Source organism: Pleurodeles waltl, chromosome 6 (assembly GCF_031143425.1).
Source record: "Pleurodeles waltl isolate 20211129_DDA chromosome 6, aPleWal1.hap1.20221129, whole genome shotgun sequence".
Taxonomy (NCBI): domain Eukaryota; kingdom Metazoa; phylum Chordata; class Amphibia; order Caudata; family Salamandridae; genus Pleurodeles; species Pleurodeles waltl.
Window position 1 is genome coordinate 1,597,558,507 of NC_090445.1, and position 15,790 is coordinate 1,597,574,296.

The 15,790-nt window shown below is 46.9% G+C and overlaps 1 protein-coding gene across 1 annotated transcript in view; it reads left to right on the forward strand.

Moving 5' to 3' along the window:
* Window positions 1-15,790, forward strand: part of MAMDC4 (MAM domain containing 4) — a 223,816-nt gene that overhangs the window by 178,186 nt on the left and 29,840 nt on the right. Inside the window, exons 22-23 of the mRNA XM_069241436.1 lie at window positions 3,056-3,177; window positions 15,573-15,663. Of these exons, the coding sequence (XP_069097537.1) occupies window positions 3,056-3,177; window positions 15,573-15,663 (213 nt within the window). The remainder of the gene's footprint in view (window positions 1-3,055; window positions 3,178-15,572; window positions 15,664-15,790) is intronic.

Genomic DNA, 15,790 nt, shown 5'->3' on the forward strand with positions numbered 1-15,790 from the left:
GTGAAATGGCCTGGGCTGAAACAAAGGAATCATCTGGTGAATGGAGAACTGCTGTGGCAAATGGCACGCAGGAAGAGGGCTGGATGTCCAAACTGGTGTTTAAAGGAGGGAAAGCCACTTGGGACAGAAACCAGAGCTCCTGCATTTCCTGCAGCCCCAGCCAGATGGGAGCCCCAATAATTAGATTAGAAGAGCGGCTGGAAGGGGTGTGTTAGGGAAACTTAACCACACCAGTGGGTGGGCTCAGCCAGATCTAATCTCCCAGGAGAGACTTTCTCCATCTTGGACTTTTGAGGAAAAGTGCTTTCTGGGATTGATTCTTTCCACACTTCGCAAGAAGGGGTCACACCAGAGGGTGGCACCCTGAATCCCACTGGTCAGGGGTGCCCTCCATGCTTGCCAACCCAGGAGCATGTATAAATATGAAAGAGTTGCACAGCAACTCAGATTCCTGCTGGAAGAAATCAGAAGTAGAAGAACTGCCTTTCTGAACCCCTGGTGTGCACCTGAAGGACTGCATTTATAAGGACTGCATCAGCTGCACAGTCTGGGCTTCCCTACAAAAAGGACTTTGCCTTGCTTCTCAAGATCCAGGAGTGGACTCCTTGTAAGCAACAGGTACAAAGGAGCTAACAAGAGTCCTCTGCATTAAGTCCTGCAAGAAGAGCCAGCTGTCCGGAGTCCCGTGGCCTTTTGAGGATTTTGACCAGGTGCTTTCTGAAAATTGTAGTCCCAACTCCCAAGGAGCAACTCAGAGCTTCTGGAACCTTAGACCAAGTTTGTGGACACTGCAAGACTCTAGAAAGGACTTCTGTAGGAAGATCCAGATTTTTGAAGCAACTTCGAAAAAAAATTAAATAATGTGACCAACCCGTCAACAAGAGTCAAGCCAGCGAAGTCAAAACCGTAACCCAGCCTAAATTTCAGGCTTGTCCCGCTGAAGCTCCAGAGCTTTTCCCCATTGTCAAGACTTACAGGAGTTGACCGGGACTTAGTGCTGAGTCAATATGACAATGTTGCATTGCAAGCAGGCCTGAAGAGGAGCCCCACTCGACGACGAGAGTAAAAGCTGCAGAAAAAAGACTAAGGACCTGATTTAGATTTCAGTGGAGAGAAATACTCTGTTTCAAATGTGACAGATATATCTTCCACCGTATTACGATCCCATTATATCCTATGGGCATCGTAATACAGTGGACAGGATATACGTCACCTTTGTGAAAGAGTATGCCATCTGCCGAAATCTAAATCAGGCCCTACGTCCGAAGGTAACTCCTGCTCTGTGTAGCTAACTTGGGCCCCATCGCGATCAGCCTCAAAATTTGACTTGACCTGGAAAACATGACCAGATGTCCATGGTTGGTGCTTATTGCTTTTAGGCACTAGAAAGCAAATTTTTACATTAGCACATATTTACAAAGTAAAATAATGAATTTGTGTTGGCCACCCATGGGGGTCATGGATGCAGGGTCTGATCAGTGGCCAGGCCCTGTTTCTAACTCTCCACTACACACAGCTGAAGACCATGCACATTGGAGGGTTGGCCGCCCATGACTGGGTTACAACTCACATACAAGTAATGTGCAAAACTGGCATATAGGCGGCTAACACGCTTACTAATAAGATGTTGAGCCACCGCAGGCATCCGCCAATTCAAAATCCATTAAAGGAGAAGAGAGATTTGAGCCATATAGCCTGGCAATCTACATCCTGTCTTAGATACTCCACATGCAACATCACATTCTCCAATATTGTTAACACTTTTCTTAATTAATAGATAGTCCAGTTATGTATACCCCACCAATTATATGGTGCTCACATATGTGCTTAGCCCCTTGGAATTAAATGGCAATGCCCTTTGGCAACTTGTACAAACCCTTGTTGGGTTTGGAATGCCCCTTGGGTGGTCAATGTGTGTGGGGAGTATACACATCCCTTGTGTGCCCTAGTGAATGTGAATCTAGTTTCTTAACTTATTTGTTGGCTCTAGCATCAGGCCAATCAAGCATATTTGTAGACCTAGGCCTGACCCTTGTATAACCAGGTCCAGAACCTGTTCTGTGACCAGGGGCAGATCACAAAGTGTGCCTTCATAGAGAGCATAGGACTACTACATTCTATGTATTAAAGCAACAGTGGCAGCCTAACAAGTCATTGTGAATGTTAAGTATAGCCAGAACGTTTTCTCTGTGTCAGAAGAAAGCACAGATTACAGATCCCTTTTGTGTAATATTTTACTTTGATGTGAATCCAGACTTGGTGCTGACTTTCCGTGTGTGTGTCTATGTGCAGTTAGTGTGTATCACATGTATGTTCTTCTTGACCATGAAGGAAGTGGTTTGCAGAGTACTTGGAGGACTGCTGCAATACCAGGACTGATGTCTGCAAGACTGGACATCACATGAAGTTTTGGGTGAACTGCACCTATGAAGAATCAATTCCTACACCCCTACCACACACAGGGGGCTGGGTACATTAGGAAACTACTATAGCAGGGCGAGGGTACTGAAAGAGGAGCAACTCCTCATTGAAGATTGCAAATAAGATAACAATCCTGTAACTGAGTCCCCTATTGAGCTGTGTAGTATTTCAATTTGCTGTACATTATTTTACCTAATGCTTAAGCACTGGGCTGAACAATACATTCTTGAGTCTAGTGGTTAACTGTTGAGTTCTCATATTTTGTGCCCCACACTAACTCTCTGAGAAGCTTTTGACTGCTCGCCTCCACTAACCTTAGAGTCAACTGCAAAAAGGGTTTACTTTGTTGAAACACCAGCGGCAAACAACCTCAACCATTATGGTCGGTCCCCAGTAGCCTGTTTGCTCTGTGGCCACTGAATGGGGTCTGACACCCTAACAAACAAAACAGAGCATTAATAAAACTTTGTAATGTACATGCATGGGACAACTCTGACTCCTCCTTGGTCGATAACTACCTGGGATTGCCCTCCCTTTGAATAATATTAATGAAGTATATCACTTAAAGTGGAGGAAGGAAAATATGTTTTTTGAAAGTGAATTTCCACTAATGGTTTCTACTCTGTGTTGGCAGGAATTCTGAACATATATGTGGAGCAAGAGAAGACCAGAAAACAGGTCCTGAGAATCAGTGACATCCCAGGGGGCACCTGGCACTACAATAACATCAGCATCCAAGCAGATATTCATTGGACGGTAAGCAAGCTCTGTAGTACCCTCTGAATCATGAGCAGCGAGAGTAAAAGGACTAGGGTGGTGTGGAAGTCAAAAGGTGGAATGGAAAGGAAAGAGTAACAGTGCACCTTGGGAGAGAAAGGAGCAGTGTATGTTGGGAAAGAAAAAAACATTCTGGTTTGGAATGGAGATGGGGGTGGAATGAGAGAAATCGGGACATGTCAGCACAGTATGGGAGGCAAACGGAAATGCTGGGATAGAAGGAAAAGAGTGAAAGTGAGTTAGACCTGACAACCTTGATGTGATATTCCCCTAAGCTTTTTGCTTTTACCCCTCCTGCTTTGCTGAACTCATGCTTTGTTAGTTTTAAGACTCTCTGCCCTGCACCATTCCTAACTGGTGCTAAAGTGTTTGTAGTCTCTCCTTCAAGCGTGGTACAATTGGCCTACACCTAACTGGCACATTTAACTTACTTGTACAGCCCTAGTAAATGCTACTAGTAGGCCTGCAGCACTCATTGTGCCACCCACTAAAATAGCCGTTTAAAACATGCTTCAGCCTTCAGGGCAGTTTTAAAATGTCATTTTGATCTGGCAAAATAAACCTTTTGCCAGGCTTTTGCCAGGCTTAAACCTTCCTTTTAATACTTATATGTAGAGTGACCAGGCATCCCAGATTTGCCAGGACTGTTCCTTGGTTTTCACCAGCTGTCCTGGCAGGTTTCTGGAAATGTAGCTCTTGTCCTGGTTTTTAAAGAGGGTTGACTGAAAAAAGTGGGAAGTGCCTTTGTATGTTTTCTTAATCAGAGAGAGTTAGCAACTATTATAAGAAAGCAATTTAATTAACAGGCATGATGCCAGCTTTGAAAATTGCATTTTATTTATGTTCTTAGTGCTTCTGCTTTAATTTTATGCTGATGAGAGCTGTCATTCTGCGTGCTCAATTTAAGTGAAATTGTAGTTCTATTTCTATTTTTATGAAGATTCCCTGTTTTTGACTTTAAAATTCTGGTCAACCTACTTATAAGTTACCCTTAAAGTAGGTCCCAGAGGCCCATAAGGGCTGGATACATTGTATGTAAAAAGTAGGAGATGTGTATTTAAGTTCTACATGTCCTGGCAGTGAAAAACTGGTAGTAGTTGTTCACTTTTGTAAAGCCTATCTCTACCATTGGCTAACAATGCATTACCTTATTGTATTTAATAAGTGATAACTTTTCATTGGGAGCAGACACTCAAATGAACTGTATTTAAAATCCTCTTTAATGATAAAGGTAGATTTTAAGTTAGAATTTCTGAAAGTTGGCATTTTCTTCTTCCAACCATTTGTGCCTTCTGCCAGTTTCCAGGATCACCTGACTGTGAGTGGATCTTCTGTTTGGGCTTGTGTACAGCTTCCAGACAGTAACACAAAGGGGGCTTAGTTATGGCTAGAACTTGCCATCCTGGCAAGATGACTGGGGAGGGGCTTACCCTGCCCACTTATACTTCAAAGGACTTTGCCTCCTGCAAACAAAAAAGGCACCGGAGACAGGCCTGCCCTGCATTTTGCCACCCTCAGACAGTTCGGAGCCTTGACAGTGGAAGGGGAAGAACTTTCCAGAGTCATATGTGGAGGTAGGAAATAGAGCCTCCCACACAATGACTGGCACCAGGTGTAAATATTGGACCTCCGGAGCCACTCTTCAGAACACTCCTGGACCTGAAGAAGTTACAGAAGAAGGACTACCCTGCTGCTTGAAGGACTACTTTGCTGTCTTAGAAGAAAAACTGGACCTGCTTGCCTTCATCCCAGGCTAACCGGAGTTGACTCCAAGGGTCAGTAGGCTAACCTCCTGTTACAGCTACAGGGACACAACAAACTTGAGAGGCCTCCATGCAACTGCCAAGCTGCCAGCTGCAACTGGGCCTACCTTGACCTGAAACTGGACCTGCTTGAGTCCTTCTAGCCTCTGCTCGAGAAAGTTCCTTATCCCCAAGAGGTGACTTACCAGATTTTGGACCCTTGGCTGGCATCAAAATGTACTCCTATTAAAGGAAAGGTCATAATTCTGAAGTTTGGGCTCCTCGCGACCTGCCCCATTTGCGCCATCACTGAGTCACATGCAACGACCGCCAACTTGAAGTTCTGGTGAGACCTGCTCTTCACATCACCAGCCACTGCCAGTGACAACTGGCAACACAAGATCCGCACTTCACGCTACAGCAACAACAGCCTGCAATGACTCTCTGTGATACCTATCTGACTCTTCTCACTACAATGACTGTCTGTGACACTCAGCCTCAACCTCACGGCCTCCTCACCACAAAAGGAACTCTTTGCGCCAGACTTTAAAGGCAACTCATATGTGGGACTAATGTGGCCCCTGTATCCGACCCCTGTTCTTTTGCGATCCACCTGCACTTGTCTTCCCCCAGTCTAGCGTGACTGCATGACCGTGAGTGGTGCTTTGTGCTTTTATTCACTATTTCCACTAAAAACCTTAGGATTTAATATCTCCGGTTCTACGTGTAGGATTTTTCTTGCTCTGGCAGCATTTTACTTATTAACATTTACTTTTTTTCTAAATTGATTTGAGGTTTTTCTTGTGTTGTGTGTTCACTTTGCTGCTGTTTGTGTGCTGCATAAATACTTTACACATTCCCTGTAAGTTAAGCCTGACTGCTTTGTGCCAAGCTACCCAGAGGATTAAGCACAGGATACTTTAGTGACTTTTTCTGGTTCACTCTGACAAGGATTGTGGTTGTTGCCTGAGTAGGGCTTTCACCCTCTTCAAACAATAACCCAATTTCTTACAAAGAAGAAGTAATGTGAGCCGTTTTTTGTCCTATGTTTCTGTAGTGATGCAACTTTCTGGGAGATGCAGAGACAAAAACACAAGTAACTAACAATTCCTGGAGCAAATGTGCACACAGCACTCACCTCTATGGCAGAAAGAGAGGGACCAGTGCTTGGGAACGGTCCCACTCAGGTGGCATTGAACCGTGGACCTTTTGACAAATGTGTGACTACAAAGGACATAGGCGGTCATTACGAGCCTGGAGGTCTCAGGACCACCATGTTGGCGGTGGCGGTCGGATCGACAACAGGCCGGCAGGGAAGACTGCCAAATTATGACCATGGCAGTATTCACCACAGAATGTAGCCAAACAACCACCGACACCACCAGTGCGGTCAGCTTGCCACAGACGGCGGTAGCCACCTTCAAGCCGGCGGACACCATGTTCCAACCGGACACATTACGAGGCTGCACACATCCAAGGTTTCCGCTGCGGTCGCACCACCATGGAAACCCTGGCGGAAACCAACTCTATAAAAGAAGACACCCACCTTCTGGAACACATACCTGTCTGGAGCCACCATGGAATCTGAACTGCATGTCCTCCCACTGCTCCTGCTCGCCCAACAACTCTGGAACTAACAACGATTACAACAGCTGTGAGTTCACACACCTACCTGACATGTAGGTAAAAGGCAAACTACCCACGCAAACACAACATAAAAATCTGGGATGGGTGGCGAGGGCGACACACACATTACCTCACACTGATACGCCCATTCACATACACACACGCACACACATACTGCACACACCACGGCCATTGCGGGAGTTGTAGTGATAGTATTAGACAATGCTATCCATGCCTTTGCCAAGTTTTGTGTGGGCAGTTGGGCTGGGGGGAGGTGTGGCATGCAGGAGAGGGGCATTAGGTGAATAGGTCAGAGGTGTAGTGAGACATACAGTGAATTGGTGAGAATTTGGGTGGTGAGTAAGCATGCAGGACACAACAATTGTGTGACATGGAAGTTGTGGGTACTTACCAGAGTCCATTCCCCCCAGGTTTTCTAGTCAGGCCCTTGGGATGCAGAATGTCTAAGACCTTCTCCTCCCAAGATGTGAACTGTGGGGAAGGAGGTGGGGGCCCACCGCTAGTCTTGTGCAAAGCGATCTGGTGTTGTTATAATGTACCTTCCCCCGTAGGTCATTCCACCTCTTCATGATGTCCTCCCTTGTGCATGGATGGTTGCCTACTGAGTTGACTCTGTTGGCTGTTCTTTGCCTCAACTCCATTTTCCTGGCAATCAACATTTGCTGGACCAGTGCTCCAAACAGTTGTGGCTCTACCCTGACAATTTCATCCACCTTGACCCTGAACTCATCATCTGTGAACCGTGGGTGCTTTTGTGGGGACACGGTTGTGGTTGTGTTGACACAGGGTTGGTGTGTGTGTGTGTAAGGGTGCAGTGTTGGGTAAGTGATGGGGTGTTGGTGGTATGTTGTGAGTGATGGGCGCTTGTGGTGATTTGTGGGTGCTTGTAATGTGTGTTGTGTGTTAGTTGTGCTGGTGTATGGTGTGTGGTGTGTGTGTGTGGCTGTGGTGTTAGGGTGCTCTTTCTCTCTCTGTGATTGCCTGCTCTCTGTGTATGTGTATGTCATTTTAGTTGCAAATAATTGTCGGTTGTGTGAGTGGGTGTTATATAGTGCAGAGATGTGTCTGGTGTGTGGATGTGTGTCAGGTGTGGGGTGTTCAAACTGTCCAATGTGGTGTTGTGTTCTGAAAGTAGTGGGTTTTGACCGCGGTGGTTCGCACCACCAACGGTTAACCGCCATGAAAGAACCTCTGTGCTGATTTGTGGCTTGTAATCTGCTGGGTAGATTTGTTTCGGCCTGGCAGTGCTGGTGGTGGAACCACCTATTTCCCGCCCTCCTGTGTCGTGGCGGTGTCAGATTTTTGGCTGTTTTATGGCAGTCTTCACAGTGTGACTCTTACTGCGCCAGGTGGATGACCGCCAACATGGTGGTCTAAAGAAAAACCAGACAGACTTTATTGGTCTTTTGGGAAGGCTGCCTCCACCACGGCAGTCTTTCCAAAAGACCGCCAAAGTCCGCCTGGTTTTTCTTTGGTTAATTAAAAGATATAACTCAGCGTTTAGATCGCCTGAGTTAGTTAGGAATCCTCAGCCCTGAAGAATGCCCCACACCTGTTAAGGCTACTTAGTAGAGCAGAAACATGTTGGCTAAAGGAGATGGGTTGAGCCATTGACCTAAAAAATACCATCTCAACTCAGTTTTTAAATATACCTGAAGCCCCAATATTAAAGGTGGCACCCTGGACCACCTCAAGTTATTTTTGATCAATCTGGGTCCCGCCTTTGTCCAGTGTTTTTTTAATTTTTATAAGAACTCCATCCTCTCAGGGTCCATCAGGAGGTCAAGTCCGCCCTGGTGGCACTGTCCTGTCAGGGTAGTGAGAGGTTGCAGATGATGATGCACGACACAAATATGGGTGTGAGACTTACTCTTCCATAAGAATGATCTTCCTTGAGTTGTGTTTTGACAGTACTCCTGTGATGTCCCCATTTTGGACACTGACTGGTTTGCCGATACAGGGAAACAGTCAATTTACTTTGCTCATTATCTACCGTACCTGGTGTGATGGAGTGTATGTGACTAGAGAGCACGTACGGTGCCTGTACCTCACCCTCTCCCCTGGGTGTTGAAAACCAGAAAGAGGGGAATGTCATCTGAAAGGCGTGACTCTCTGGGTCACTGGGCATTGATGAACTGCAGAATTTACTGGTGCCACCAGTCTTTTTTATGAGACAACTCGAAGGGTGTCAGATTAAACCACCAAAGCAACAAATCTCTGCACACCAGGCCCCTGTTCAGAACAGCGTTTAATTTAAGATTCAGTTTCGGCTCTTTCATGCCATCTTTGGCCAGGTCACTAACGGTGCACAGATACACCTGTCCAAGTTCTAAATGTGTTTGCATCTAATATTCAGGGACAGTGACATGTGTTTTTGATTTGATATTTTTGATTTTGATTTGATGTGTCCCATTTCTCATAAAACAAACTTTTTTATAGATGTTGCATGAAACAAACACAACATTTGTCTGCAAAATGTCTGTAATAGGCTCTCACATCACCCACATTCAAAATAAATTAAAGGAAAACAGTATTTAAAATATCTGTTTAAGAATTATTGAAGGTCATCAGGGCAAGACTCTCTGCAGAACAGAGCTGGCTCTACCAGGGGCCCCTCTGCAGGCCCCCTGAAAAGCTGGGGCCCTAGGCCAAAACCTACTCTGCCCATGCCCTAAAACGTCTCTGATTTATCCTTGCCTAGAGTATGGAAAGCTTGACAGAATGCCACTCGGTATTGCAGTCTTTCTTCTCGCCTATGCTATTCCATTGACTCTCATGGGAAGCATCATCTGCTAGACCTGGATACAAGTCCCAACAACCAGCACAAATCTATTCAGGAATTGTTCAAGGTCATCAGGGCAAGATGCTCTGTAGACCAGAGTTGGCTCTATAAGAGGGCTCCCTGAGAGCTCCCTGAAAGGCTGGGGCCCTAGGCCAGAGATCACTCTGCCAATGCCTTAAAACATCTCTGATCTATCCTTGCCTAGAGTATGGAAAGCTTGACAGACTGAATCTCGGTTTTCCAGAGTCTTTCTTCACTGCCTAGGCTATTCCATTGACTCTCGTGCGAGGCATAGTCTGATAGACCTGGATACAAGTCAAACAACCACCAAGATTTAAACACGTTCTTAGTTTGAATTGTTTGAAACAGTAATGTTGTGTACATCCATTTCATGGAATAGATTTCTGACTTTGCTACATTTCTTTGAGCATGAACGAAGTAAGACACAGAATAGCTTGTATCTGCACCCTTACTTCATCACCATTAGTTCACATTGCCCACTGAAGTGCCTTCACAGTGGTACTTATATATTGTTACTCCATTTTATGAACTTCATCTGCTATACAGCTAATGCAATAACACGTATTAGATAATCCACACATTTTGTCGTGATGGGGAAACAGATCTGTGGCAGTGTAGTGTTTGGTAAAACAGAAAGGAGAGAAAGGATGCAGTGGTGTGAATAGTAGGAAGATTCACTTTATGGGAAGCAAAGGAGTACTATGTTATGGAAGTCTATTTAACCTGTGTATGTCAGCGTTTGTGAAAAATACAGGGACGAGCCTTAGCAGAATGAAGTCTTTAACATCATGGCAAGCTTTTCAGTATCACCCATCAATGACCATTGGCCCTGCTCCAGAACCTGAAAAGTGCAGTTTTTTCCCCATTTTGATCATTATGTTAGGTTAAAAAACAGCATCTACAACATAGCAAAAGGAGTAGGGTGACTATTGCATACATTTATCAAATAGTGCCCTAATTTCAGCTAATCCTAAGAGCCGAGGCTATTCCAAAATTTCAGATCCTAGACTGCCAAGCGTCTTGTGCCATATTTAAGATTCTCAAAGTGGCACTATTTGATAAATGTATGCAATCAAGAGTGCAGATTTCCTCATGGATCACAGTAACACGGTACTGTTTCAATGTAACCAGGACCTTTGCCCCACATACTTTGTACATAAGGCGTAGAGCTTTGATCTCAAATTCTCCTGTGGACCAATGGAGCTCTCTGGTGGCTGGTAATATGGTCCCATTTCGGTAGGTCGAAGCACATTTTTGCTACCTGATTCTGTGCACTTTTCATTCTGGTGAAAATATTTCATGAGGGGCCAGTGGAGACTACATTACAGTAATTTAATGAAGCCATGCTACAGCATGCGTTAGCAAACTCTGGTGGTTAGTATTCCTTGGAGGAGGTAGAGTTGTGTAGGAAGCTGGCTCTTTATATAGTGGACCAAATTGAGGTGCACTGTGCAAAGAGTCAAGACAAACCCCAGAGGTATCACATAGGCACAAATGACATCCCAAATGCTCTCTTTTGGTGGTATTGTGGTCCAGCAGTTAGGCATATCAGAAGATAGTGCAATGAATGTAAGGCACAACTCATACAGCTAGTGAGAAACGCTGAATAAAAAAAAAAATCCAACACCAATTTATAAAAATGACTTGTACTTTTATATACACTTTGATCCTTTTCAAGATAGGCATTTTTACAGAAACCTTTCAAGATATTTATTTTTTACAGTTTTTAAAAGTTGACAGTGCATTGTTTGGGTGGTGTAATGTTATCCTATGGGGGAAAAACATGTACTGCATTCAGACTCTTAACAGCGTCTTACTGGACTGTTCTCCAAGACTTAAGGCGAGTATGGGGCACGGTCCAAGGCCACACCAACAAGTCATCTCAGAAGACTCTGGGGCATCCGGGTGCAGAGGTTTGTTACTGCGTCTGGTGTCCCATTCAGTTAAAAGAGAAATGGTCCACTCAAGAAGTTGCTGCAAGCTGGGACTCGAAGGTCAGTCTGGGGAACCCACAGGGGGCTCAACCCTTGAGGTCATCGGGCATGTGGGGATACCATTGGTTCACTTCTCCTCAGGCAGTGGGGATCGGGTGCAATGGTGTCTTTTGGCATCATGTCTGGTGCTGGAGTTACTCGCCGTTGGAGGGGGACCCAGAGAAACATGTTGCAGGCGTGGACTGGGGGTCCCGTCTGACCAAGCCAACAAGGGGGCTCGGTATTATGAGGCAGGGAGAGGTGGGGTCACCCTTGGTCCTCTTCTCCTCGGTCCGGGGCAGACGGGTCAGAGGTGTCCTGTAGTGTTGGCTCTTTGTCTCCAGGTCACTCGCGGTTGCAGGGAGATCTGCAGACGCTGTCAGGAAGTCCACAGAGGGCAGAGGGGGCTTCATTTCTGGAGGGCCTGGGAACCACACTGCACCGTTTGGCCTACTTCAGCTCAGGCTCGGAGGCTCGGGTGCAGTGGTGCTGTCCGGCATCGGGTTTTTAGCAGTCCGGGTCCTCGGTTTTTTCTGTGGGTGCCTGCAGATGCAGGGAACCAGCTTCTCTGCTCCAAGGGTGTTCTTCTTGGTGGTTTGCGGAGCACTGGCAGCTCTCCCAGTTTCTTGGAGGCAGCAGCGGCAGGACAGGTCAGGTGCTCCTCGTGGGTGGGGTGCAGCAGGCAGGCTACTAGGACTGGTGTCAAGACTGTTGTGCGCCTCAGTTTTTACATTCAGCAGGCTTCTTCTCCACTTCTTCTTTTGGGTCCATAGAAGATCTAAAGTCCTGGTACCAGGGGTCTCCTAAGTACTCTGAAGAGTAGTAGTGTAGGAAGTTGGCTCTGTATGCACTATTTCAAAGTAAGGAATAGTATGCACAGAGTCCAAGGGTTCCCCTTAGAGGTAAGATAGTGGCAAAAAGAGATAATACTAATGCTCTATTTTGTGGTAGTGTGGTCGAGCAGTAGGCTTATCAAAGGAGTAGTGTTAAGCATTTGTTGTACATACACAAGCAATAAATGAGGAACACACACTCAGACAATTCCAGGCCAATAGGTTTTTGTATAGAAAAATATATTTTCTTAGTTTATTTTAAGAACCACAGGTTAAAATTTTACATGTACTACTTCAAATGAAAGGTATTGCAGGTAGGTACTTTAGGAACTTTGAATAATCACAATAGCATATATACTTTTCACAGAAATCACATATAGCTATTTTAAAACTAGACACAGTGCAATTTTCACAGTTCCTAGGGGGAGTAAGAGTTTGTTAGTTCTTGCAGGTAAGTAAACCACCTACGGGGTTCAAGTTTGGGTCCAAAGTAGCCCACCGTTGGGGGTTCAGAGCCACCCCAAAGTTACCACACCAGCAGCTCAGGGCCGGTCAGGTGCAGAGGTCAAAGTGGTGCCCAAAACGCATAGGCTTCAATGGAGAAGGGGGTGCCCTAGTTCCAGTCTGCCAGCAGGTAAGTACCGGTGTCTTCGGAGGGCAGACCGGGGGGGGGGGGGGGGGCTTGTAGGGCACCGGGGGGGACACAAGTTAGCACAGAAAGTACACCCTCAGCAGCACGGGGGCGGCCGGGTGCAGTGTGCAAACACACGTCGGGTTTCCAATGTAAATCAATGGGAGACCAAGGGGTCTCTTTAGCGATGCAGGCAGGCAAGGGGGGGGCTCCTCGGGGTAGCCACCACCTGGGCAAGGGAGAGGGCCTCCTGGGGGTCACTCCTGCACTGGAGTTCCGATCTTTCAGGTCCTGGGGGCTGCGGGTGCAGAGTCTTTACCAGGCGTCGGGATCTGGGAAGCAGGCAGTCGCGGTCAGGGGGAGTCTCGGGATTCCCTCTGCAGGCGTCGCTGTGGGGGCTCAGGGGGGGCAACTCTGGCTACTCAGTCTCGTAGTCGCCGGGGAGTCCTCCCTGAAGTGTTGTTTCTCCACAAGTCGAGCCGGGGGCGTCGGGTGCAGAGTAGCAAGTCTCACGCTTCCGGCGGGAAACGCAGTTGTTTTAAAGTTGCTCCTTTGAAACAAAGTTGCAGTCTTGGGTGAACAGGGCCGCTGTCCTCGGGAGTTTCTTGGTCCTTCTAGAGCAGGGCAGTCCTCTGAGGATTCAGAGGTCGCTGGTCCTGGGGAAAGCGTCGCTGGAGCAGTGTCTTTAGAAGTGGGGAGACAGGCCGGTAGAGCTGGGGCCAAAGCAGTTGGTGTCTCCGTCTTCTCTGCAGGGTTTTTCAGCTTAGCAGTCCTCTTCTTCTTAGGTTGCAGGAATCTGATTTCCTAGGTTCTGGGGAGCCCCTAAATACTGAATTTAGGGGTGTGTTTAGGTCTGGGAGGGCAGTAGCCAATGGCTATTGTCCTTGAGGGTGGCTACACCCTCTTTGTGCCTCCTCCCTGAGGGGAGGGGGGCACATCCCTATTCCTATTGGGGGAATCCTCCAAAATCAAGATGGAGGATTTCTAAAAGTCAGAGTCACCTCAGCTCAGGACACCTTAGGGGCTGTCCTGACTGGCCAGTGACTCCTCCTTGTTTTTCTCGTTATCTCTCCTGGACTTGAAGTGGGGGCTGTGTCCAGGGGGCGGGCATCTCCACTAGCTGGAATGCCCTGGGGCTTTGTAACATGAAGCCTGAGCCTTTGAGGCTCACTGCTAGGTGTTACAGTTCCTGCAGGGGGGAGGTGTGAAGCACCTCCACCCAGAGCAGGCTTTTGTTTCTGTCCCCAGAGAGCACAAAGGCCCTCACCACATGGGGTCAGAAACTCGTCTCTCGGCAGCAGGCTGGCACAGACCAGTCAGTCCTGCACTGAACAATTGGGTAAAATACAGGGGGCATCTCTAAGATGCACTCTGTGGGCATTTTTTAATAAATCCAACACTGGCATCAGTGTGGGTTTATTATTCTGAGAAGTTTGATACTAAACTTCCCAGTATTCAGTGTAGCCATTATGGAGCAGTGGAGTTCGTTTTTGACAGACTCCCAGACCATATACTCTTATGGCTACCCTGCACTTACAATGTCTAAGATTTTGCTTGGACACTGTAGGGGCATAGTGCTCATGCACCTATGCCCTCACCTGTGGTATAGTGCACCCTGCCTTAGGGCTGTAAGGCCTGTTAGAGGGGTGACTTACCTATGCCATAGGCAGTGTGAGGTTGGCATGGCACCCTGAGGGGAGTGCCATGTCGACTTAGTCATTTTCTCCCCACCAGCACACACAAGCTGGCAAGCAGTGTGGCTGTGCTGAGTGAGGGGTCCCTAGGGTGGCATAAGACATTCTGCAGCCCTTAGAGACCTTCCCTGGCATCAGGGCCCTTGGTACCAGGGGTACCAGTTACAAGGGACTTACCTGGGTGCCAGGGTTGTGCCTGTTGTGGAGACAATGGTACATTTTAGGTGAAAGAACACTGGTGCTGGGGCCTGGTTAGCAGGGTCCCAGCACACTTCTCAGTCAAGTCAGCATCAGTATCAGGCAAAAAGTGGGGGGTAACTGCAACAGGGAGCCATTTCCTTACAAGTAGTCAATGGACTACTTACCCTTGAGGTCACTACATCCCCTAGATGACCGCTTCCTTTGGGGAGTTGGCATCACCGTGTCCCAGAATTCCTAATTCCACCACAGACAATATGGCGGAATTTCTAAGGCTGTGTTCATTTGAGACTGGTCACCCTAGGGATGTGTCTAGCCTAGAAAGGCAACACACCTCATCCATAGCTAATTTTACCAACTCCAGGTGTCAGATAGGCCATGGGGCACGGGGGTTGGCATCTTCCTCTGAGGAAGGCCAGATCAACATACCAAAGGCAGTGGGCTTCTATGAAGCCTCCTGCCTTGGAATGCAGTTCATCCTATTGGGAGGTGCGTGCAACACCCCTGCCAGAGCAGACTTTATTTCTTATCTCCAGAGAGCAAAGGCTTTCACCCTTGGAGTTCAGATTCTCATCTGTTGATGGCAGACTGGAGCCATCTAGAGCCCTAGCATCCCGCATAAGTGGTGTATTCGTTTAAAAGATGATATTAAAATGTATGTGGGAATACAGGAATTAATTGTCTACCAAGCTGAACCAGGCAAGACTATAGTGAATGCCTGGAGGACACTGTGATACTTTACAAGAAGGTTGGATTAATGAAGGTAGGGCACAAATAAATATCTTAATGTTTCCACAAGTTCCACTTCTTTTCTGAACTTTCAATGATGCTGTAAATCTCATTCTCCTGACAGGTGGCTATTGAGGCAGTGGGAGCTGGGGCTGATCTCTCGTTCATTGCCGTGGATGATATACAGCTGAGTCGCAAGAGCTGTCCAAAACCAGGTTAGTGCATAAAGCTTCCCAGATTCCAATGCTTAGGATGCCTGCATGTCATATAACTCTAATAAATCATTTGCTGTTTGCTTGAACCCTGACATGTGGAGTGAGGTCAAGGACTGCAAGCTTATTG